The sequence below is a fragment of the Pristis pectinata genome, chromosome 5 (genome assembly GCF_009764475.1).
Source record: "Pristis pectinata isolate sPriPec2 chromosome 5, sPriPec2.1.pri, whole genome shotgun sequence".
Classification (NCBI taxonomy): Eukaryota; Metazoa; Chordata; class Chondrichthyes; order Rhinopristiformes; family Pristidae; genus Pristis; species Pristis pectinata.
The window spans coordinates 38,949,512-38,974,258 of NC_067409.1; the positions used below are offsets into that span (position 1 = coordinate 38,949,512).

Here is a 24,747-nt window from a genome sequence, read left to right on the forward strand (position 1 = left end):
GTTGATTAGCAAAAGAAAAAGAAATGCTTTTGCTTTTCTTGTTTTTTCAGCTTTTGAGACCATTTGAAAAGTTGGCCTTCATAGTTTCTCTGTTTCTCGGCTTGCAGTTTTGATACATCCATATTAACATGATCCACTGAGTGCTACATTTGATTAAATTAATTGGGTATAAAAATTGCCTTTAATTTTAACTTTCTTCAGTATTGTAACAGACCTGTTTGCGTGCAGTTACTAGAGAGGGCTTTTATGTGGGCAGCTAAAGTTTGGAGAAGCCATTTGTATTTCCATGATTTATTCATGGAACAGTGATGTTTGAATATAAATTATATGCTTTTATGTGCTTGGCAAGGAATTTTCAAACTTATTCAAACTGCTTCAACTTGCATACTGGATAAGCAACAATGCTTATGTAATCCTTCTGATTATTTGTGGCTACAACATTTCAGTGTTCAGTGCAAGAACCACTTAACTACATCTCTCAAAAGTACAAAATGCTCTACAAACTGGGCTAAATCTGATGAAGATGGTTCCTAGAACATGCCAAAATATTTACAATCTTCACCTTGGGTCCTCTTGAATATTGAAATTTGTCCAGCAGTATTTGGGAGTTTGTTGATTTTATGAATAATAACATCAATTCAAAGAAGAGATAAATAGATCATCTATATTACACTACATCATAAGATTAATGCAGACATTTTTTTTCCTTTTGCCATTTGTCCCCTTTTACCATTTAGTCAACATGGTAACAATCATGATTAGCTGATGGTTAATGAAAAGACATAAGTACTTCTGAGAAAGAAATTAGCTCATTTTGAAAGAAGCCAGTATTTAATTTTGTTTGGTTTGAGAACTGTGTAAAACTATGCCATTTTCATATTGCGGGAATAGAGGTCATGACATATAGACATGTTCCTGCCTGGTCTTTTGTTGGCTGGTTACAATAAAAGCTCACACTTACAGTAATCCGGGGAAAAGGATGATGATCAGTCAGTATACATGGAGAAAAAAATGAATAAAACTGAATGTCTAATGTTTAACATAAGATCTCTTAGTTTTAATGTAAAATATGCACATTGGTTTATGGTGATTAGAATTTAGAAATATGACATGATTATCTTTGAACGTGTACCATTGTTTACAAAGCTTAGTTGACTGATGTTGATTTTTGATGATCTTGGCATTTTGTGCCTCATTAATAAGTATCCTTTTCTTGCCTTTTAGCTCTTTTTGTTTCAGCTGCTGCGGGGTCTCTCCTATATTCATCAGCGATACATCTTGCACCGAGACTTAAAGCCTCAGAATTTGCTCATCAGTGATACCGGAGAGTTGAAGCTAGCAGATTTTGGTAAGCAATGACATTTGTGCCAAGAGGAAACAAATAATGTAAAAGTTATTTTGACAGATGGATAGATAAAATTTTAATTGAAATATACTTTTCTACTCATACACGGAGTTCATGTAATCAAATCACAGGAAGAATAGAATAATCCTCGAAAGGAAAGAGAATCAATGCTGCTTATGCTGGATATTAGGACTTCAAGTTACAAGATGTTGTAAAAGAAGTTGGGCTTGTTTTCTTTGGAAAGTGAACTACTCCAAGTTACCTGCCTTTGGACTAGGCTATTTCTTTCAGTGATTGGTCTTGGTATTGGTTTATTATTGTCACTTGTACCGAGGTACAGTGTAAAGCTTGTTTTATAAACCGATCGTACAGGTCAATTCATTACACAGTGCAGTTACATTGTTGTAGTACAGAGTAAAGTGTCACAGCTACAGAGAAAGTGCAGTGTAATAAGGTGCAAGGTCACAACAAGTGACGTGAGGTCATAGTCCATCTCATTGTATAAGAGAACCGTTCAATAGTCTTATCACAGTGGGGTAGAAGCTTTCCTTAAGTCTGGTGGTACGTGCCCTCAGGCTCCTGTATCCTCTACCTGATGGAAGAGGAGAGAAGAGAGAATGTCCCAGGTGGGTGGGGTCTTTGATTATGCTGGCTGCTACACCAATACAACGAGAGGTAAAGACAGAGTCCGAGGAGGGGAGGCTGGTGTCCGTGATGCGCTGGGCTGTGTCCATAACTCTCTGCAGCTTCTTGCGATCTTGGGCAGAGCAGTTGCCGTACCAAGCCGTGATACATCCAGATAGGCTGCTCTCTATGGTGCATCGGTAAAAGTTGGTGAGTGTCAAAGGGGACAAACCAAATTTTTTTAGCCTCCTGAGGAAGTAGAGGCGCTGGTGAGCTTTCTTGGCTGTGGCATCTACGTGATTTGACCAGGACAGGCTGTTGGTGATGTTCACTCCCAGGTACTTGAAGCTGTCAACCCTCTCGACCTCAGCACCATTGATGTAGACAGGTGCATGTACACTGCCCCCTTTCCTGAAGTCAATGACCAGCTCTTTAGTTTTGTTGACATTGAGGGAAGGGTTGTTGTCATGACACCATTCCACTAAGCAGGCACGGTAGTGTAGTGGTTTTGCGTAATGCTATTACAGTGCCAGCGACCCAGGTTCAATTCCCGCCGCTGTCTGTAAGGATTTTGTACATTCTCCCCGTGTCTGTGTGGGTTTCCTCTGGGTGCTCCGGTTTCCTCCCACATTCCAAAGATGTACGGGTTAGGAAGTTGTGGGCATGCTATGTTGGCACCAGAAGCGTGGCGACACTTGCGGGCTGCTCCCAGAACTCTCTACGCAAAAGGTGCACTTCACTGTGTGTTTCGATGTACATGTGGCTAATAAAAATATCTTATATCTTATCTTATCTCCTTCCTGTACTCCGACTCATTGCTGTTTGAGATACGGTCTACAATGGTGGTATCATCTGCAGACTTGTAGATGGAGTTAGAGCAGATTCTGGCCACATAGTCGTGAGTGTATAGGGAGTAGAGTAGAGGGCTGAGGACGCAGCCTTGTGGGGCACCAGTGTTGAGAATAATCGTGCCGGAGGTATTGCTGCCTATCCTCACTGATTGCGGTATCCTCACTGTAATAGTAAATCGGTCCCCCTCTGCCCCTTTTCTCTCGTCTCCTGATCTACCCAGTTCTTCCTACACCCATCTCTGCCCCATATCGTCCTATTTCTTCCCCTCCTCCACTCATTCCATCTCTCCCTCACCCACAAACTCCTTCCACTGGGTCCTCTTCCCATACTGTTTCTATCTGCCCACCCCACCTCCCTTATTTGATTCCATGCTACACCTTCCTTTCCTATCAGACTCCATCATATGCAGCCCTTTGTCACCTCCAACCATAACCTTCCAGCCTCTTTTTCACTCCTCCCTCTTCCCTCCACAATTTCCACTCTTTCCTTTTCCATCTGCCTATCACCCCTCCTCACTTGGATCCACCTATTGGTTGCCCAGCTCTTGCTCCACCCCATCCCCTCACCTCTTTATACTGCCTATCTCTCCTTTATCTTTCAGTGCAGATGAAGGGTCTCGACCTGAAACGTTGACACTCCATTTTGCTCCACGGATGCTGCCTGGCCCACTGACTTCCTCTAGCATTTTGTTTGTTGCTTTGTAATACTCTCTTCGTCTGAGGCTTCCCACAGTGCAGGATGTCACTGAACACGTGGCCTTGTCTGACTCCAGAAAGGTCATGACAGTCATTGGTGTCCAGCACCCAAGGCTAGCAATGCAGTCACTGAGATAAAACATTTGTGGATGTCTTTGATATTTAGAAATCCTTTGGTCTATGGTGTCCCTTTAGACTCAATGAGGCACAGTGTTGTAAGGCCAGCAATAAACTGGAGCAGAAGGCTATCCTTTCGTCTGCATGCAGGAGCCCCAAACCTCTGCTCAGCCAAGTGCTTAAAAGCATTCAAATCCAAGTGGATGTATTGGCTTTTAAACGGAAGGTCTATCAAGTGACTCTAAAGTAATGTGATTAGTCTTTGACAAAAATCAAAACAACTACAGATGTTGGGAATCTGAAATAAAAACAGGAAACATTAGAGATACTCAGCAAGTCAAGCAGTGTCCATGGAGAGAGAAACCAAGTTGGCCTTTCAGGTCAAAGAATTTTCATTAGAACCAGGTAAATGAGTAACCAAATCTGTTGATTTGTAAACAAAGGGGAGGGGTGGATACAACAGGTGTTTGTTTATGATTCAGGTGGGGTTCAATCAACAAAAATGCTTCCGGTGCTATCTAAAAGCTGGAGGTGAATGCTTGTTAAATCACTGTTGATCTGTCTGAGAGATGTGTGAAGAGAGAGAGATGAATGAGGGTAAAGGAGAGGCAACAAGGAGACAATAATAGAAGTGTGATATGCAGGGTACAGTGGTTGCCTATAATCTGAAATGAAAGAGAAGAGAATATTGGAAATGCTCAGTAGGTCAGGAAGAGAGTGAACCTGAGTTAATGTCATGAGCAGATGAACTTACTTCCAAACTAGCCAGTTTTGATACAAAAAAAAACATGTTATTTTACCAGGCTTTGTAGTCTGTCAGGTTCACAACATAAACTGAGTGGTCCAACTCAGGAAACAGTCAAAAAGCAACCTGTGCTCATCTCTTTTGAAATTGTGTTGTTTTGTTTTGCCAAATAACACTGGATATGACACAGCTGAACATTTAATGAGGAAATTTTGGAAGGTAATTGGCAATTTCAGTATTAATTCATTGTTTAGTCTTCTTTTTGATTGAAGTCACCATGATCAACGGCTGTGTTTACTCAGCATGTTGGTATGAAATTATGCTTTGGAGAGCTACAATCTTTGCGGTGCTAATTGCTAAATTGTAGAGAGTGGTATAGGCACTTGATGACCTCATAGTACTTTTTATACAGTTGACTGAGCAATAATTGAATTGATGTTTGTCTTTGTGGGTTATCACATTTGTCTTACTTTTTAAATGTGCAGTAATATTTCAAAAAATTCATGAGGAATAGAAATGCAGAGTGACTATTATATGTGATTCCAATGTGGGGGAAGAGAATCATCTGCATTTCCATCTCCACATCTGCCTGACCATGTTCCTTCCCAATATCTTTTTATCTTTGAAAACATGATATGCTACACACTTAGTGGTGATTACATTGTGAATTTGAGGGACTTAGTGAGACATTGGAATTTTGTAGCATTCCTGGGATAGTGCTTTGGGGAACTTGTTCAGGCTCACTGATGAGAGCATTTGAGTTGAGCTTTCAGGTACTCTGCTGTTGGAATGAAGATGATGCTGATGAATGTGAGGGAGTCTCAGTCAGCGCAGGGTGCAGAGGGCTGATTTGGATTTGATCATGGATGAACAGTGTGGTTTCAGCAGAAAAATGGGCCACATGAACGGTGGGCCAGTCTGCCCTCACTATCGAAGCAAGTTGGGGGGAATGTCATGAATATTGTGATGATGCATGTAGACCAGTAGGTGTACACAATAAAAATGTTTATGCATTGACTGAGAACCAAGTGGACAACTGCAACAATTTAAAAATGCCATTACCCAGGTTACAAATGAGTACTGACATGGATTCTCTTCACTGAGTAATAGGGTGCCATATGTATAACAGGAATTCAGCATGATACCACTGATCATTGGCAACCTCACTTTGAGAATGTATTCAAGGGCAATGTGGAAAACCTTGGGAAACGTAATTTGCAGAGTTCTACACAATGACAAAAGATAAAGTTACTGCCGATTGTAGTGGTCTGTACTCAATGACCAATGTCATTGGGGACAGATTGTCTATGGGTGCTTTAACTCAATGCAACATAAATCTACAGTTTGTGTACAGGATATTCAGGGCTGAGTAAGTACTACAGTATGCAGATTTGTTGAATGGTTCAAACAATGATAATGTTGTACTTGAAGCACATATCCACAAGTCCATCTTTCGCTGGCACGGACCTATTCCCTTGCGGAAGCTGCAACAGCATGGAGTACCGGTTAGTGTCCGGTGCAGTGAGCAGACATTTCCACTTGTCCTGGTTGTGAAACTGGATTTTGTGCTGATGATTAAAGCACATTGAATAAAACTGTTAAAGATGAACAACATGTTTTATCCACATCACAGCATGAATATCTGGAAAACTGGCAATGACAAACTTTTTCGCCTTGTGGAATTTGTCCCAAGTCTATGTCCAATAGCACTGACTTGCATGTTCACATTCTATTTGATGGTGGAGGTGGGCTTTTAGAATAGGATATAAATCCATAGTGAAACCAAGCTGCAGATCCATGAGGTGCCTTGGAAGCCCTGGGGAGGACAACCATTCACCATCACCAATATCTAGGATAGATGTCCAGGAAGTACCAAACATGTATACTGTCGAGAACCTCACAAAGAATTAGAAAAACTGTGATGCACTTAAATCTGGAAAATTGTGTACGTCTGCTCTTGAATGTGAATATGTTCATCTCTTACACCATGTTCATTTTTTTATTAAAAGGGAAGTAGTGTGGAGTATATTGGTGTGAAGTGTAAGTGTTGTTTTATGGTTAGTTGAGTGTATTATTATCTTAAGCTGTATTGCATAGTTATCTATTCCAACATTGAATGCATTTTGCACTTGGTTCAGTTGAGCTTTGGCAACTGCAATAAGTGGATGTATTTCCCTTAATAATTTAGTTAAAGTGAGCTATGTAACACATTACTACAGGCCATAAAGTACCCAAGCTGGTTACATACTGGGATTGTAATTGGCCACTAATAGATCTGATGGGACCATCACAGTCCTCTTCAGTGGGGGAATAAAATGGACTTCTGTGAATCAGCAACAGGTTCAACAACTCATTTAGTTTTTCTCTATCCCTTTGTAGTTTCCTACAGCTATCTGCGTAACTTAATATATCTTCCAGCTTAGCATCATCTGCAAACATGAATACACTTTCTACCACTGTATTTAAGTCATTAATGTATAAAGAGAGAAGCTAAGGCCTCTCTGCTACCCTGAGGAAAAGAACTTCACATACTTTTCCAATCAAGGTATATTCCTTACCCTTTGTATCTTGCCTCTTAACTAACTTAGAACCCTTGTTGCAGGTTTGGTTCAAATTCTGTGAACTTTTATTTTTGCCAATAATTCCCTGTGCAAAAGCTTACTAGGTGCCTTGCCAATCTACAGAGGTAACCTCTATAGCATTCCTTTTTAGGTAACCTCTTCAAAAAAAAAGCCTCCAGCTTAATCAGCTGGACTTAATTTACCTTCACAAATTACCTTGACTCTCTGACCATCTGAAACTTGTTCAAGTCCTCTGTCACTCTGCAAATCATGGCAGCTGTTAGCTGTAATGTTTCATGAGTGATGATAGATTTGGTTCCCTCCCATTTCTAAACTAATGAAGTGAACCTCAATGTAAACCATGATTCTAGAATCAAAGGAGTTTTATAAGATTAGGATGAAAGCATCTATAATAATCTCAGCTGTTTTTAATACACTTGAGTAATAACCAACAGGTCTTTGCAATTTGCCTATTTGAGGTCCCACTTTCCCCTGTTTTGTTGTTTCCTTAGTTATGTTGTTTAATGTATTAAACCTTATAAGTTCCACCTCATGGTGCTGAGTGCCCTGCATTTGTTGCTGCCCTCAGTGATTCCTCCAAATGGTATTTAGAGTGAAAAGAATTGATTCATCGGTTGAATTGTAGGTGGTTTGGCTTGGAGCTATGAGACTTCCCAGGGTTTGGAATCAATGTTCAGGATACGCAAGAACATTTCCAATGGTGTATGACTGTCATCATCTCTGATCAGTCTGACCTATTGGTAGGACGGGTCATGACAGGAGTGGTGGTGGAAAAAGTCTGTGTTTGGCCATATCCTTCCCCACAATTTGGGTTTTTGAATAGTAATGTCAGAATTAAACAATCATTGAATATTATCTAGCTCAGTCTGGCAAACTAGTGCCCTTTGTTGGTGTAAACTGATAAAGCATTAACATGTTTAAAACATTATAAATGTTTCTTTAATGAATGGCCGGCATGTAACCTAATTAAAATATTACTTGTGTTTTTTTTTAATGATTATTCTGTGAATAGACTAGGCAGACTGTGTGAACCTACTGTTTACTGTCTGTGAAGAGACACATGACCATCATGTATTATCCACTTTTTAAGACATTTTGAAAAGGGTAATGTCTTCATGAAAATGCACATACATTGTGTGCAGAGGGGATAGATTCATACAACTACAATATATTTATGAATAATTATGGTTAAAAGACCTGTGCTGATTAGTATACATGTGTAGATTCCTCGCAATAAGACATGTAAATGACTGAAGTGTTGCAAGGCCTTGGCACTTGTATTGAAGTCCCCTTCACTGCTATTATTGGAGACATTAGGCTCATTATTTGAGCATATGTACTAATCCATTTAGAATGAGAGGGAAATTTCAGGGGATTGCTAAGATTCATATACTAATATCACACAGCATGATTGTACGATCTGGGTGGAAAATTAAACAAATATACACACCAAACAATAAAACTGCCATCTCTTTGAGAGCAATATGCAGTTCTTTTGGTTTCCCCTCTTTTTAAACCCTGCTCTATCTTATCTATTAACTTACATTTTTTTCAGAAATTTTCAATTGGTTAGAGCCTCTGCTGTTTCCTTAAGAGTATATTTGGTCACTTGTTTAGCAAGACAATGAATGTGAGGAAACACTCTGAAGCTACTATTGTTAATAGGATTATCTTCAGTACTATTCTTTGTAGTATTAGTGTAATGGATCTTAATAAATAATTAATTTGATCTCTAATTCATCATTGACTTGACATCCTTGATTTTATGAATGTACGTTCCAAATGGTAAGATACCAATAATCTGCATTGTGTCCATTAACTATATGATATAGTCTATGATAGGGATGATAGGAATAAATAGGCTGCTCAGGGGAGGCAATGCATATTAAATAACTGTGATTTTTTTTATTCTTTGATAGAGCAATAGGAAATTTGAATCATTTGGAAATAATGACACTCAGTAATAGAAACTAAAATTTGCAACTGTGTGTTTTCAAATGTTGTACAATAGATAAAAATCTAAACATACATACACCAGGATCAATCGTGTTGCCTATTTCTGCAGTTCTGATTGAAACTGGCAGTGTTCATCTATTGAAACCGCAATAGGTTACAGATTTTTGTGCCTTAGCTGTCAAATATGGAAGTCTGCGATTTATTGTTGGATGTGGAAGGCTGCATCTGTCAGTCCACTCTGCCATTGGACTCCCTGTACATTCCAGACGTTAGAATTCCTGGCCCATGATCCATTATCCCTTTGATTTTACTGGAGATTGTTAAGCAAAGAATTAGGAGGCAAAGGGGAATGTAAGTTTTTAAATTATTTTGGTTTACTTTGTTTTACAGGTTATTTAGATCTTTATGGTTAACTCTCACTGCAAAACAATTTTTTTATTTGTCAATTTTTTGAGGACATAAAGTGTATCCGTGAGGGTAGTGCAGTACATGTGAAGTCCATGTAAACCACTAAGGCCTTTGACCAGGTCTCGCATAGGAGACTAGTCCAAAAGGTTAGGGCTCTTGAGAAGTTGGCAAACTGGATCCAAAATTGGCTTTGCAATAGGAGATGGAGGGTGATGGTGGAGGGTTGTTTTTGTGATTGGATGTTTGTGATAGCACAGTGGTACAGCTCACAAAGATGCTGCTTCACACTGCCAGAGACCTGGATTCAATCCCGACCTCTGGTGCTGTCTATGTGAAGTTTGCACATTCTCCATGTGACTGCATGAATTTTTAGCCTCCTACATCCCAAATTAGGTCAGTTAATTGGCTAATGTAAATTGATCCTTGTGAATGGGTGAGTGGTAGAATCTGTAAGGAGTTAATGAGAATGTGGGAAAGAATAAAAAATGGAATTAGTGTAAATAGGTGTTTGGTGGTCAGCTTGGATTCTGTGGACCAAAGGGCCTGTTTCTGTGCTATGTGATTTTATGATCTGATAACTCCATGACACATAAAACAAATATTAAAAATCATTTATGACTTTTACAGCAATAAACCTCTGCCTCCAGCTTCTTGTCCATCAGAAGATAATGGGCATTTCAGGGAGCGTCTCCACATTGTTTTGCTTGAGACCCAGTTGCTGCAATGAACATGCCACGGGACATCAGGGTACCCTGGCCAGCGAGGTGGCAGCTCTGCTTTAAGATGCCAGATTAAAACATGAGGGAACACTGGTGATTTCAGGTGGGGGAAAGGGGAAGTTAGACCGCCATAAGATATCTGAGTTGTCCAAGAATTCTACCTCCTTTTTCCTCTTTTGCACTATTTTATTTATTTATTTTTTGGTGACTTATAGTAATTTTTATGTCTTGCACTGTACTGCTGCCGCAAAACAACAAATTTCACAACATATGTCAGTGATAATAAACCTAATTCTGATCTGTCCCGTTATACTAAAAGTATTGTGTTCCCGGAATGGATTTTCTAACTACACTCTAGAACCCTTCTGTTAGCTTGAAAAACACAATGATGCTGGAGGAACTCAGCAGGCCAGGCAGCATCCATGGAAAAAAGCAGGCGGTCAACGTTTTGGGTCAGGACCCCTTCTTCAGGACTGAAGATAGGAAAAGGGGAAGGCCAATATATAGGAGGGAAAAGCAGAGCAGTGATAGGTGGACAAAAGAGGGGAGGCGGGGTGACCACAAAGTGGTGATAGGTAGATGCAGGTAAGAGATAGTGATAGGCAGGTGCGGGGGAGGTGGGGAGAGCAGATCCACCAGGGGATGGCTCAAAGGTAAGGAGAGAAAGGGAACAAAGGGGTAGAAAAAAGTGAGAGAGGCTAGGAAAGGGAAGAAGAGAAGAAACATGATGGGATGATGGGTGTGGAGATTACCTGAAGTGGGAGAATTCAATATTCATACCGTTAGGCTGCAAGGTTCCAAGATGGAAAATGTGGGGCTATTCCAAGTGTGGCCTCCTCTACATTGGTGAGACCAAACGCAGACTAGGTGACTGTTTCGCAGAACACCTGCTCTCTGTCCGTAACCGCACTCTGCATCTCCCTGTTGCCAGTCATTTCAAATCCCCCTCCCACACTATCACAGATATGTCAGTCCTCGGCCTCCTCCACTGCCAGGAGAATTCCAAATGCAAACTGGAGGAACAGCACCTCATTTTCTGTCTCGGAACCTTGCAGCCTAACGGCATGAACATTGAATTCTCCCACTTCAGGTAATCCCTACCCCACTTCCCCACACCATGCTTCTTCTCTTCTTCCCTTTCCTAGCCCCTCACTCTTTTTGCTACCCCTTTTTTCTTTTCTCTCCTTATCTTTGACCCATCCCCTGGTGGATCTGCTCTCCCCATCTCCCCCGCACTTGCCTATCACTATCTCTTACCTGCATCTACCTATCATTCCTTGTGCCCACCCCACCTCCCCTCTTTTGTCCACCTATCACTGCTCTGCTTTTCCCTCCTATATATTGGACTTCCAGACTTCCCCTTTTCCTATCTTCAGTCCTGAAGAAGGGTCCTGACCTGAAACATTGACTGCCTGCTTTTCTTCACTGATGTTGCCTGGCCTGCTGAGTTCCTCCAGCATCATAGTGTTTTTCATCTAGATTCCAGCATCTGCAGTCCTTTATTTATCTTCTGTTTGCTTGTCAGGAACCAAGGAAGAATCTCAATGCAATATGTGAATTAAAAGCATTTTCATTGACCTCTCATGCCTGCCTTTATCAGGTAGTATGCTGATGGCATATAGTTTAAAGTCTTGGTTTGGAGCAGTAATTCATTTCCCCATATTTTTCACTTTGTTAGATAAAAGAAATGGTCAGACAAAGTTTTTTATATGGATGCTGGTTCAGCGTACTTATCCTCTAAAAGCATAAAGTGCAATTGGAAATGTTCTGTATATAAGAAACTTTCAACGTAATAACATTGGAAAGGCCTCAAGCAAATGTGAACACTGCATTTTGAGGAAATAGAACTTAGTTTCCATGATTGTGTGAGTGCACAAAAAAAATCTAATTTTTAAAAAATCCTTCAAAAAGAAAAAGTAGCAGGCTTTTAATTTATCACAGTACAAATCATACTGAAGACTTGAAATGAAGCAGTTAGCATTTGTTGTACTGTTCTGAGGTCCATGCCTCAGCAATGGAACATATTCAGGTATTGCGTAAGTTATATATGAGGCTATAGTTGAAAGCAATGGGTGATGGACTGGGCGATGTCATTGATTAGAAACTGATTGTTTATCTCTGCAGTTTTTGTATAAGTGGCTCGGAATGATAGCATGGTAACCTCTATTGTCTGATGGCAGGTAAAATGAGAATTTGTCTATTTTTCAATATTAATATTTTTGATTTAATAAACATTACTTTTGGATAAAATATGAACTTTTATGTATCTATTAAGGCAGACTTTAATTTAGAAGAATGTGATTTAAGCACAACGTTTCAGCATATAATTGTAGTTATACAACACTAATAAAAGTTCAGTGGGCACTGGAAGCAGTTGTGAACCATGTAAAAGTCTCAGAATTTGTAGAGTGAGATTAAGATTACAAAGTAATAATTTAATGTTTCTGTCAATTTGGAAGTGAGTGCCTTTGTGAATAATTGACAATATTTTCTGTTTGATTTTATATGGTAATCAAAAAGCATCAATTTTGTGACGACATTTGCATAATACATATTTTGCATCATTATAACACATGCATTGCTTTATCCTCTTCCAATCAAACTTAAAAAGTTAGCAAATCATATTTTCATGAGGTCACTGCCTATTTAAAATGTGAGATCTGCACTTTCCCATGAACTTTAGCAAAACAATGCAGATTACCAGATTTATTGATAATGCTCATTATAATGCTGAAAACATTATAAGCACTTCGATTAGCATTTCCTTCACAAAAGGGCTCCATGGGCTGTCACTTTCATATTTTGCGTCTGAAAAGTTTGCCGAATTATGTGTTGCTTTTGCTATTTATTGCTTACAGAATCAATTTCCCTGATTTATTATGGAGCAAAGGCAATTTCATGGACATCTACAAATATTATTGTTTCTTTATTGAAAGAATTAGTTAACTTTAAGAAATTCCATAAGTTTAGGGTAATATTTTTAAAGATCATTTTTCTGTAATTTTTCTTAACAGACGTGATCAGAAATTTATTTTCCCAGACATTTTAAACCGATGTGAAAGTCCAGCGCCATAATACCTATAAATTAAAATTATTTCAATTTTGAGGCAGAGAAGTATTTGCAGAAGGCATTCTTCATATATATGATAATATCTTCCAGAAGCAATAATAGTACACACAGAATTGAATTTTCTTTATTTCATTAAGCACATGACAAAATTTCATGTCCTTTATTATCAATGTTGTGATAAATAGAAGTGTATTATGCCCTTAGAGTGAAGTTAACTTGATGCAGTGCAATTATACAAAATAAGTAGTGCACTCAAATTCAGCCTCATTTGCAGTCTCTCCTATTTCCCCATAGATTTGAGATTAATGGCTACATGTAGTGTTTTACTGATACGGTTTAGTTATGGAGTTTTGCCTGGAAGTACAGTCACGTAGTGCTGAATATTTCAAAGCTACTCAATTGAAAATGCACTTTTCTCAAAGTAAAGTGCTATAACAACCATTTCCAGGCCATTTCAACAATCTCTAGAAATTCAGCTCAGCACTTCCAGACACAAGTGGTGCTAGCATCCACATGAGATTTTCTTTTGCATCAGATGCTCACCAAATGATGTTATTCCCCATTTCCCATTGAAGTGTTGTTGGGGAAATTAGTCTATGTTATCCCAGGAGTACCTGTTGTTGGGCATTCCTGGTCAACAAGGTTCGAATTGCATTGTGTTAGATAGCGACCCCACAAAGCTAAGTTAGTCTTATTCCGTCACATCCCTCAACAATTCCCCATGTTACCAGCCACTGTCCCATTCCAGTCACCAATCATATGCCCTGATGGAGATCCTGATCTTCAATCCCCTACTTTACAAAGCATCAATCTCCATCCAGACAAGCATCACAAACCCCAACTCCTTTGCCTCAACCAGTTTCCACGTACAAACCTCTTGCCCAGCTGTCTGTCTGTGATTTGATTGGCTGTGGAGCCACCTTGTTCATATTGCAGCTGCTGGGTTGTTTTGAAGTTGCAGCTGACAATAGCAACTGTTGGAGAAGAGGAAGTGCTCGCTGTAGCGATTTGCTAGATCTTGGTGGTGTTCTTGTGCTAAGTCGTAGGCTTTACCACAAATCACAAATTCTATTAATTAATCTGAATTTTCACCTGCTTTTTCTTTTGAATGTTTAAAAGAATTTGGCCTAACTAAAGTTTTGTATAGATGCAACTTGACATGCCCAATTTTTATCCTCAGTACCCCGACCAGAGGAGGCAAGCCGCTTTACTACCCTATCCACTTGTGTTACTACTTTCAGGGAGCTATGGACTTGCACCCCAAGTTCTCTCTGTACATAAATGCTCCTAAGAGTCCTGCCATTTCCTGTATATTTTCCTCTCAGTTTGATCTCCCTTAGCACAACACTTCACACTTGTCTGGATTAAACTCCAGTAACCCCTCACCCCTCAGCAAAGACATTGGCCCAGGTTTATCTTGGCTTCAAAGGAACAAGGGTATGGGATGATCCCACTGAGGTCGCATATGTAGTAAAGAATTTAGGCGCTCAGCAGGAGAATAAGGACAGCACATTTAAGTACACTTTATGATTGAGGAAGCATTGATGAACATGTCTTTTGATACAGGAGCATTGGTCTATTATAGGCCAGTATCTGAAATACCATAAACACTTTCTGTTGAGGCAGAATATAATTGTATTAGCCATGAATGCAGGAGGGACTGAGTTATAGGAGAGGTGAATGGTTGAGTTGCCAGGGAAGGCAGATGGATCCAGTTGCCTCTTATAGTATGGGCTTGGAGTATGTACAAGCAATCATCGACGTAGATTGGATTGAGTCAATCCATCTGAAGGACCAGAAATCAGAAAGGATCACAGCATTGGGCAATGAAGAGGGAACCAGGAGCCACTCATGTTTGGGGTGGATTGGTCCTGCACATACTCTACTTTCAGATAGGCATGGCTGGTGCCAAGAAGTCCATACCTGGTGTGCTGGCAGACTAAACTTACAGGCCACAGCTCCAAGGAAATGGACAATGAGAGATTGACGGAAAACAAACCAGTGCCTGAAACAGTGCAAGGAATTGAGCCTGGGATAGGAGTGGAGTGAACACATGCAGCTTTCTCCATGAGAGCAGGTGTGCTGATCAAGGTTACAGGTAGTGAATCATTAGCACCATTGCAGATAGAACCTGCAGTTCATTCGAAGAGTAGAAATACGTAGCTAAATACAAGAATATTGTGACAGGACATAAGCCAGCTATCTGGCTGAAGCAAGCAAAGGTTGTCAGTTAAGGGGATCGAGAAAAGATGGAGCGATTATCGAACAAAGGACTGTGGTGAATGGGAACATATCCCCAGAAGTGGGTCTGATTACATATTTAAATAGTTCAATAACATGGCCTGGTAATAATTTAATCATTCAAGTAATAAAGATTGTATTTTTAATATTAACCACCTTTCAGATTTGGAGTAATTGAGCAACTTGAAAGTTATTGTCAATTACTTATTATGACATAATTCATCGTGTCATTATTGAAGTGTGTGGTACATAATGGAAGCTAAAGAATATTAATCTCCTTTGTTAAAGTCTGAATTATGTTTCTCACTGTTTAAAAAAAAAGTTCACTTTGTACAATTTTATCTGTCCTGAGGGCATCCTGAATGCTGGATATTTTTTGTACTACTATCTTGTCTTCAGTCTCCCTATTCTCCCTCCCAGAATGGTCTGATCATTGTTGCATTGAGCCAGGAGGTGTAAGTTTTTTGGTGGTTGCAGGGAAAGGACTAGTTAGTCTGAGCTGAGGGGTTCATCTATTCAAATAAGATTCACTTTGAATTCCATGTAAAGATTTTGGGACAGTCAGAATTTAGGAGATAGATCAAGTCTTTCAACTGATCAATCAAGTGGCCTACTACTACTAATATCTGTAAGTGGTTAATACAATATAATCCGCTATGTCAACTCACAATCTCATGATACGCTATGTGATTTGTAACAGGTACAGGAGATGTGTGAAACAAGTCCTGAAAGGTTATTTCATGACCTCCTGGTATTGCCTTAAAATCTGTACTTCAGGATTGTCAGATCAATTGTAAGTTGCTTAAACCTAATGCAGTAATCATCTAAAGAAAGAATATTTAAAAGATTGCAAGTCAAAGCAGCCATCAGGTCAGGCGATTATACCTACAAATCATCTGTGGTGCTAAAGATCAAATGGGTTTGATTTTTTAGATGAAGATTGTACGTTAAGTGTCTTTCGAACTCTTTTATTACACTGTGCAACGATTATAGACATCTCAAACATGTTTTGCTGCAAAATATTTCTGAGGATGAATTGGGCTTGGGTGTAAGAAGTATAGATGGAATTTTGCATACTGTACAAATTACAAACATATGGACTAGGAGAAATAACTCAGCCCCTCAAGTTTGCTGTGCCAATTAATAAGATCATAGCTGGTTTGTTTGTAGCCTTGACTCTGCACTCCCATCGTTTTACTTCCTTACTGACCAATTATCTCTTTGCCTCTGCCTTAAAAATAGAGAGTTTATCAAATGGCGTGGAGGACTGTGAATAGGGGAATGGCCAGACAGATGGAAGACAGAATTAAATATAGCAAAGTAAGGTCACAACTTAAGGGAGAACAAAATTCCAATTCAAGGACAGTGAAAGATGAAGAGAAGCACAGAATTTGAGTTCTAAATACATAATTCACCAAAATGACAAGTCATGGTATATAAACCCATTAAAAAAAATGACAAAATCATTTTTAGTTTTATAAACACAGTTATTGATTGCTGGAGCAAAGAAGTACTTCGTGAAAACAATGGTTAGATTAAAGTTCAAGTAACGTGCAGTTTTGGCCACGATTATAGAAAGGATATTAAAATCCTGGAGAGCATTGGACATGTATTCAGCAGCTTGCTTTCAGAGATGAGAAATTGTAGTTAAGCAGAAAGAATTGAGATACTGAGACATTTCTAGTAGGAAAGAGGCTAATAAGAGATTTTATGCAGGTTTTACACAGGACTGATGCAGGGTCTAGGCCTGAAACATTGACTATCCCATTGACTCCGCAGATGTTGCCTGATCCACTGAGTTCCTCCAGCAGTTTGTTTTTTGCTCTAGAATCCAGCATCTGCAGTCTCTTGTGTTTATACACACAGATGTTTCAATGAACTCTATGTGCTGTAGAGTTCTATGAAAGTTGGGCTTGGGTGCGATCATTGCCCTGGTGTCAAGTACACCCCCAGGGCAAGTTGAACCAAAAAACTGGTGGAATTGTGCATCCTCAGGAGGACGATCAGGAGGATTGGTTATAAATTTGTGTAGCTGAAGAGAACAAAATGGAGTTAAAAGTTGAACCCTCATTTATTTTAGTTACATGTCCTTTAAAAGGTGACAGTCTTGTAAACAAATACTGTTTTAAATTTCTGTAGTAATTGACTGTGATGTCACTAAACAATATATCACAGTTGTATTAATAGAAAGAGTGAAACTATTCTGTGGTGTAGAGACTACACCATGTTGGTACCTTTTAAACTTTATGCTAATAAGCACATTCTTCAGAGATGCTTCAGCATCTTACTTGGTCATTAAAGTTAAATTAAAAAATAATCAAGCATTGATATTGGATTTCCTTTCCAAAATTGCAATCAATTACAGTGCATCTATATATAATCTAAGCTGCAAATTATTAATGTAAATTATATAGGAGAAATTTCATTTAATGGCATAGTGCTCTACCCTATGTCCAATTCATAACTAGAATGCTTGACTGAGTTTTAGTTTTCAGCTTTGTTTCTATTTGGAAAGCAACCTAACACTTTCTCTCTGAAAGAGGAAAGACCTTCAGACCCCTTACCCCTTAAGTCTGCTATATCCTTACAATCACATGAATTCAAATGTGCAAGAGCAATATACAGAGGTTCCAAGCTGTATTAGTTGTATATGCCATAACCAATATTTCCTCCAGCTGATTAATCAAGTGAACAGCATATCATATTGGTCCTCACAGACATATCTACTGTTGTTTCTCTACAGAAAAATCTTATCCTTCCCTTACCCATGACCAGCTGTTTTGCTTTGAAGAATAGCATGTGCTCCAGTATTAGATGGTTTGTGAAGAAATGAACAATGTGAAGCTTGGGAACTAAATTCAGAGTCTTCATCTATGAATTTTAATGCAGTTTAAATGTGTAAGACCTTTAATTCTGAATTGTCAGATAATTTGTGTTAAGAACTCAAAGCAGCACTTTCTATCCAATCCCTGAAGCAATCATCCACAGTTCTTGGAAACAGCAGTAGTCTATACTCCATATAATTTCAACCAATTAGCAATTTACTGTTCATAATTGAAATTGTCCTCTTAAGCTTGTTGATTTTATTTAAAAAAAACATAGCAAATCTGCATCTACAACCCATTCTTATGATCCCTTCTGGAGAGCAGTGATTATGTGAGAAGACTTGCTTCCCCAGAATATAGCCTAGATAGGTGAAATACATCCCCAGCAGTTCCTCTCCATCTCAAATGTCATTTCCATCAATTATAGTCCTCTCATCATTTTGAGAAATCAAATGTCTTCCTTCATATTCTCATGTTTATAGACAGTGGAATGAAAGCCCCACTGATTTCCAGCTTCCATGTTTTCCCATATCTGACCATGGAACAATGTTAACAGAGACCTTGAAGCTGGTATGTCTCAGCCAGATTATAGCAGGAAAATGTGGAAATGAAAAAAATAGAAAGGAAACATTTTGGGTGAGGAGGGAGGTAGTTGTGGTTGGGGGGGGGGTGTGGTGGGGGCACGTGCGCAAGTGCGAGGAGAAAGAAACCTGCCAACCAGGACGAAGCTTTGAAACAGGGCTTATGACAAAGCAGGGCTGCATGCTGAAACCTTTTGGGAAATTAATTTGTGAAGCCATAAATGTTCATTCACAAATATTCAACCTGATCACAGAAGTGCCAAAAAATGGTCTTCCTATATATTTTGCTATTTAAAAGTGATTTGATAAACCAGAGTGCATAGTGAGAGTCTGCCAAAGCAAAGAAAAATAGGAGGTATTTTTCTGCAGAGAACCAAGACTGGATATGTCTATGATGATCAATGCACAGACTGACCAATTTGATAGTTTAATTGAGTGGAGGAAATCTTAGTTATGGCACAAATGGATAGCTCAGCTTGGAGCTTTTGTATATTTTTCTTGCACTTTTCAGTTCATGTGAACCCTCAAAACATCCAGTTCTAATGTCATCTGAAGATCTATCCTTTCAAAAGATAAAGCACATCTTCCTGCAGGGTAGTCATGGTAACAATTCAGGAACTAGGGTGTGAAGTTATTACACCTACTATGCAGAGTAATCTCATCCTTTGTTTACCTGTAGCCAGGTGTTTTGTTTTGAATAATAGCTTGTGCTCCACTCTTGGATGTTTGTATAATGGTATGAACAAAATGAAGTATGTGAGATAAAGTCAGTGTCTACATCTATGAATGTTGATGCAATTTAAATGTATAAGATCTTGCATCCTGAATTGTCAGAATATTTAAATTAATAACTCAAAGGGGCATGTTAGTGTCTGGAAAACCTCAAAGGAAAACTGCTGTTTCTGAATCATTCTTTGACCTTCAGATGCTTTTTGATGTTATATGTCAGGCTCCAAAGCAAGATTTCATATTCTGCAATTATTGATTATAGTTGAGTGTTCCAGCAGTGAACTATTGCCCAAAGGTTACAGAAGTGACTTAAATTAAGAAGTTTAGAGTGGAATTGAACACTTAAAGCCTGGTCTGTCACCTAGGTATGAATCATCAGCTCGTAAGAACTTGGAGAGAAAAAAAATGGATGAAGTCTTTTCAGGAAACATGTTTTGCAAAATGGAAATCTTTTGATCCATTTCAATCAGATTGACGCCTTTTATTTACACATGAGTGAAAATCCAAGGACGTAGCAGTCTGCATTCCAAATTGTGATATTTTGGAAGTGTGGTATAGACGTGATACTGTTGTGTAGATTTAGATAAGTAGAATATTGTTTAGAGTTATAGATAAGTAATCTAGAAAGCGCAAAATCAAATCACACCATAGCAATGAGAATTTGAATTTAGGTTTTTTCCCCAGAAATATCAGTAATAGTTGGGGACAAGAAGTTATCTAATTGTTTTAAAAACTGTCCCAGCTCACTTATGTCCTTTTGGGATGGAAACCCGTTGGACCTGCTCTGAACTAGCATGACTTCAGTCCTCGAACAGCTTGAGTACAGCTCTTAACTGCCCATTAAGAATATCAAGCGCCATTTTGTTGGGGTAGCTTGGGATGAGCAATAAACGAGGTCCTATCCAATAGTAACTGCTGTCTGAGAAGAATGGGCTGAGTCATGCCAGTGAGTGATGACATGTTGGCATTATTATCAGTAAAAGCAAATAGGTGCGGGACTTTGTATACACATCCAGATATGAAAGTTTCAAACTTATTAACGGGTTTCAGGCTAGGAATCTATCACTGTGTTCCACTGCTGGACGTCACAGTGAGTCCAGCACTGGAGCACAAACAAACTGAGATTCTCCAACACCTCTGCTGGGGATTCAGCCCACATAATTTATGCCAGATTAGACCTGGTGCAGGATCTGCAAACTCATTCAGGGTCACGATCCCATTCATCTCAATGGAAATTTTACAGCTGTAGGGAAGTGAGATAAGAATACACTGAAAGATAAACAAAAAGCTGCAAATGCTGGAAATCTGAAATAAAAACAGAAAATACTGAAAACAGCATCATCTGTGGAAAGAGAAACAAGAGTTAATGTTTCAGGTCAAAGAACCTTCATCAGAACCAAAAAAGGATCTTCAACCTGAAATGTTCTTTCCCCAGGAGCTGCCTGATCTGCTGAATCTTTCCATCATGTTTATGTTTTTATTTAAAATAAAATAAATTGCTTCTTTCTGGATTATTTGCATTTGGTGTATTTTCAATATTTTGTTTTTATTTTTAGACATTTATAACAATTTATTAAGAACGTTTTAAGTTTATGTATGCTTCTGAATGTTCCTTATATCAGGGAGTTTCAGGATCATTAGAAAGGCTTGATGGCTTTGACAGTGGTAAAGATGAAGCATGGCTTTGCCATCAAAGTTTTCCTCACCAGTTTTGCAGACAGGATTTGTTCTGGCCAGTCCATCAGACTAGATTCTATTGTGTGAGACCCTGCCAGGGCCTTGCCAATTGTTTGCCTTGAGTGCTCTCGGCAAACAAGTTCAGTGTTATGGATCCTACCTAATTAAGTGTGGGGGGAAATGAGGTGACTGAGCAGTGACAGGATGGACCAAATTACAGAGCAATGATTTCTCTCCAGTTATTTTGCCTTATTTTAATGAAAGAATATGTAACTTATGTGCACTCCTCCCAGAACAATGCCATATCCAATCTCTCTAATAACTTATTAGCATATCTGTGTTTCATTCCTCCAAGTAAAATTAGATCTAAAGTGATAAACCTTGCTAGTTCATTTCATAATTTCATCTTGAAATACTTGCATATTAGTTGTGAATACATTGAAATGTATTCCTGAGAGTGGTGTAGATAACTTGCTAATGAGTTGATAATGACTTTAAAATACTTTTATAATGCTTTTGTGAAAGGGAGTATGTATACTCTGATCCATTAGATTGTGCGAGACTATGCCTGGTGCCTAGAAACCTGTCCATAGACACATAAGAACCATAAGAAATAAGAGTGAACTAGGTTATTTTGTGTGTGTCTGCTCCATCTTTCAATAAGATTATAGCTGATCTTTTGCCTCATTGCCACTTTCCTATACTAATCCCATAACCCTCAATTCTTATAATATCCAAAAATCTACTTCTAATTTGAATATTGTGACCAAGCTTTCTATCATACCCCACACACTTGGGATGGATGTAAAAGGTGCTGGCTCTTCTCACCTTTAAAAATCTAGCCGTGACTTTTGGCCTGTGGCTGGGCTTTGGATGGCATAGTGTGAACATCCTGGGCAGATGCAAAGCTGAAGGGAGTGTTGTGCCTTCTGTCAGAACTGTACCTGATTGCTGTTTTTTTAAAATCAAATCTTTGACATTCAGGGACATTTAGAAACCACTACAACTTGAAGTAAATAGTTGAAAAATTAAACTGTAAAGGAAATTGAAAGCGCAAAACAATTGGAAATCATTGGAAATGTGAACTAAAGCAAAGTCACAAAAACAACTTGCTTTTCCCCTTTGCTTTCTAAATTGCTAGCCTAGAATCCTCATTGAAATCACTGCCATCTGCATAATAATTCCCCCGGCATAAAAAGTCCATTGTATTGCTCCCTGCTGTTGGACTTGGTGGTGAACTGCCAGATGTGTTCATGAGTCTGGGATTGACTTCGGCGTGAATGGCTGAACACCACCTCGCTCAGTACAATTCTATCCAATATAAAGGAAATATTAGTAGGTCTGCCAAATTGATAATATAGATCTGATTAATAGATATTTGAACAGACTAGCACCAAAACAAAGAATATATTCAATCAGTATATATTTACTCCCCTTTATGTTACCTTCCTTTCAAGACTTCCAAAATTCAAGGGCTACATGTAATAGCAATGAATAGTTATAAATATTTTTGTGCATTGATTATGTCAATTTGCATTTTAATTCATAAAGTCCAGTTTGTACAGTGAACCTCTGTCATGAACGGACTCTGAGCTGATTTTTCAATCTACCTTCTTATTGCTGTGGAATATTTTATCAGCTATGTTTTTGATGCTCCATTTCATTATTCTTAATTTACATTTTGTTGATCATTGATGTGAATGTTCTCAGGACAATAATATAAGACGTCTTAATGAATTATTATTACATAGTCTAGAAACAATTGACAAGTATGTTCTCAGATATGAGTGCCTACACAATCTAAATGTTGAGTTTTTGACATACCCATTTTTCGGAGGTGCAGCTGGAAAACACTATTTTCATTTTGGACAAAACTGTCAATCATGAAAAAAGCTTTATTAAACTTTTGGGAAATGTTTAATTTGAGGCAAATGTTTAATTAATTAAATTCCTGTAAGTATATTGCAAGAACTGTTATAGTGGCTAAACATTAACTAGTTCTATTTCAGAAGCAGTACCTAGTTTTATTCATACAGTAAGTGTTAAGAAAATCTGGGCTTTTTGTTTGAGAATAACATTCACTGTTCTAACGTCTAATCTTCCATTCTATTTTCAGGACTTGCCCGAGCCAAGTCAGTACCCAGCCACACATACTCCAATGAGGTAGTTACCCTATGGTACAGACCTCCAGATGTCCTCTTGGGTTCTACAGAATATTCCACTTGCCTTGACATGTGGTAGGTGCAATTGCCTGGACAACGGTGATTTTTTTTACCTGCTTTTATTTCTGCTTGACTGATTTAAGGAAATATAGGTTAGTGTTAAAATTGTCATGATGTCAATGTATAGATATACTTGAAATGGCTCACAGATGATATTTATTCATATGACGAGGCATTTTTAACATACTACAGACAGATCAGTGAGAAAGAGAATTATACTATTCTGTTATATTTAGTCAAAATAAGTATTGATTACCCTAGTTGTTGTAATACAGTCTGCTAAAACACACAAGTTATTACATTGCCAAAAGTTTTACCATTAAACATATATTCATTGTTTCAACATTAAAAATATATTTACTGTTTACAATGGCTTTAAATATTTTGTGCCATTCTGTAGAGTGAGAAATTTTGATAATTGACTTTCTTAACTACAGTACAAGTAGTAGTTTGGAAGTTAGTCATCTGAAATGAACAGTTCATGTCAGAGAAGAGACTTGAATGATTTCCTGCATATATGATGGATGCTGTGAAAGAGTGCTCATGGCTGGGGCACTGGTACATTTCACCAGCTGCTCAAAACTGCAATTAGTGACTGTGGGGGGAAATGGTGGGACACCACTAAAATATGGCTAGAGGTTATTTTTGTGCTTCAGTGGGTCCTTCAGAGAATTGAGACAGTAACTAAAGACTAATGTTCCTTAGCTAATGATGTGCACATCAATCAATTAGACTGTCATATTTGCAGAAAACTGGTTTTGAAGTGAAAGTGGGTGAACAGCTAGAAGAGTGCAGATACATTATCAATTTCTCCCTTGTTACAGTGAGCTATTCTTTGGCACCTTTTGTGAAGCTATCCAAAAAAAACCTTAAATTGAGAGCTGTTAAGTACTCTTTTACATTTATAGCACCCTGCCCTTTGTGGTTGGAAGTATGGATGCAGGTGAAGTGCCAAGTTCAAATGCAAAATATTGTGATTTTTTTTGTTTTGCAGCTGGTGTAATGTGTGAGAAGATTAATGTATTGATATTAGGCATATGATCTGAAGGCTGCTTACTTACTATTTTTGGTGTAAATGGCACTAATGTATTTCTTTATGTTTTGTCAAATTTGTTTGTTTAAAACATATCATTCTCTTGCTGTACAGCAGACCTACTGTGCCTCTTTTTGTCATAATGTTTGTTATTATTTTAGTTGATGTGTGCCCATGAGATCCATAAAACAGGTTGCATCTGTGCTGAGCTCTAGAATATTTACAGATGTCTAGTGCACTGAAAATTCCCATGCTGTCTGTTTGCTGCATTATCGTGGCTTATGCTGTTATTAACCCACTTCTCCTCCTGAGCCTAGATATTGACT

At 38.5% G+C, this 24,747-nt stretch overlaps 1 protein-coding gene across 8 annotated transcripts in view; it reads left to right on the plus strand.

The window, feature by feature from the left end:
* cdk14 (cyclin-dependent kinase 14) overlaps window positions 1-24,747 on the plus strand; it is a 477,589-nt gene that overhangs the window by 234,438 nt on the left and 218,404 nt on the right. For all 8 annotated transcript variants that reach the window (XM_052016680.1, XM_052016686.1, XM_052016679.1 and 5 more), the window contains 2 exons: window positions 1,225-1,348; window positions 23,283-23,403. In XM_052016680.1, the coding sequence (XP_051872640.1) occupies window positions 1,225-1,348; window positions 23,283-23,403 (245 nt within the window). The remainder of the gene's footprint in view (window positions 1-1,224; window positions 1,349-23,282; window positions 23,404-24,747) is intronic.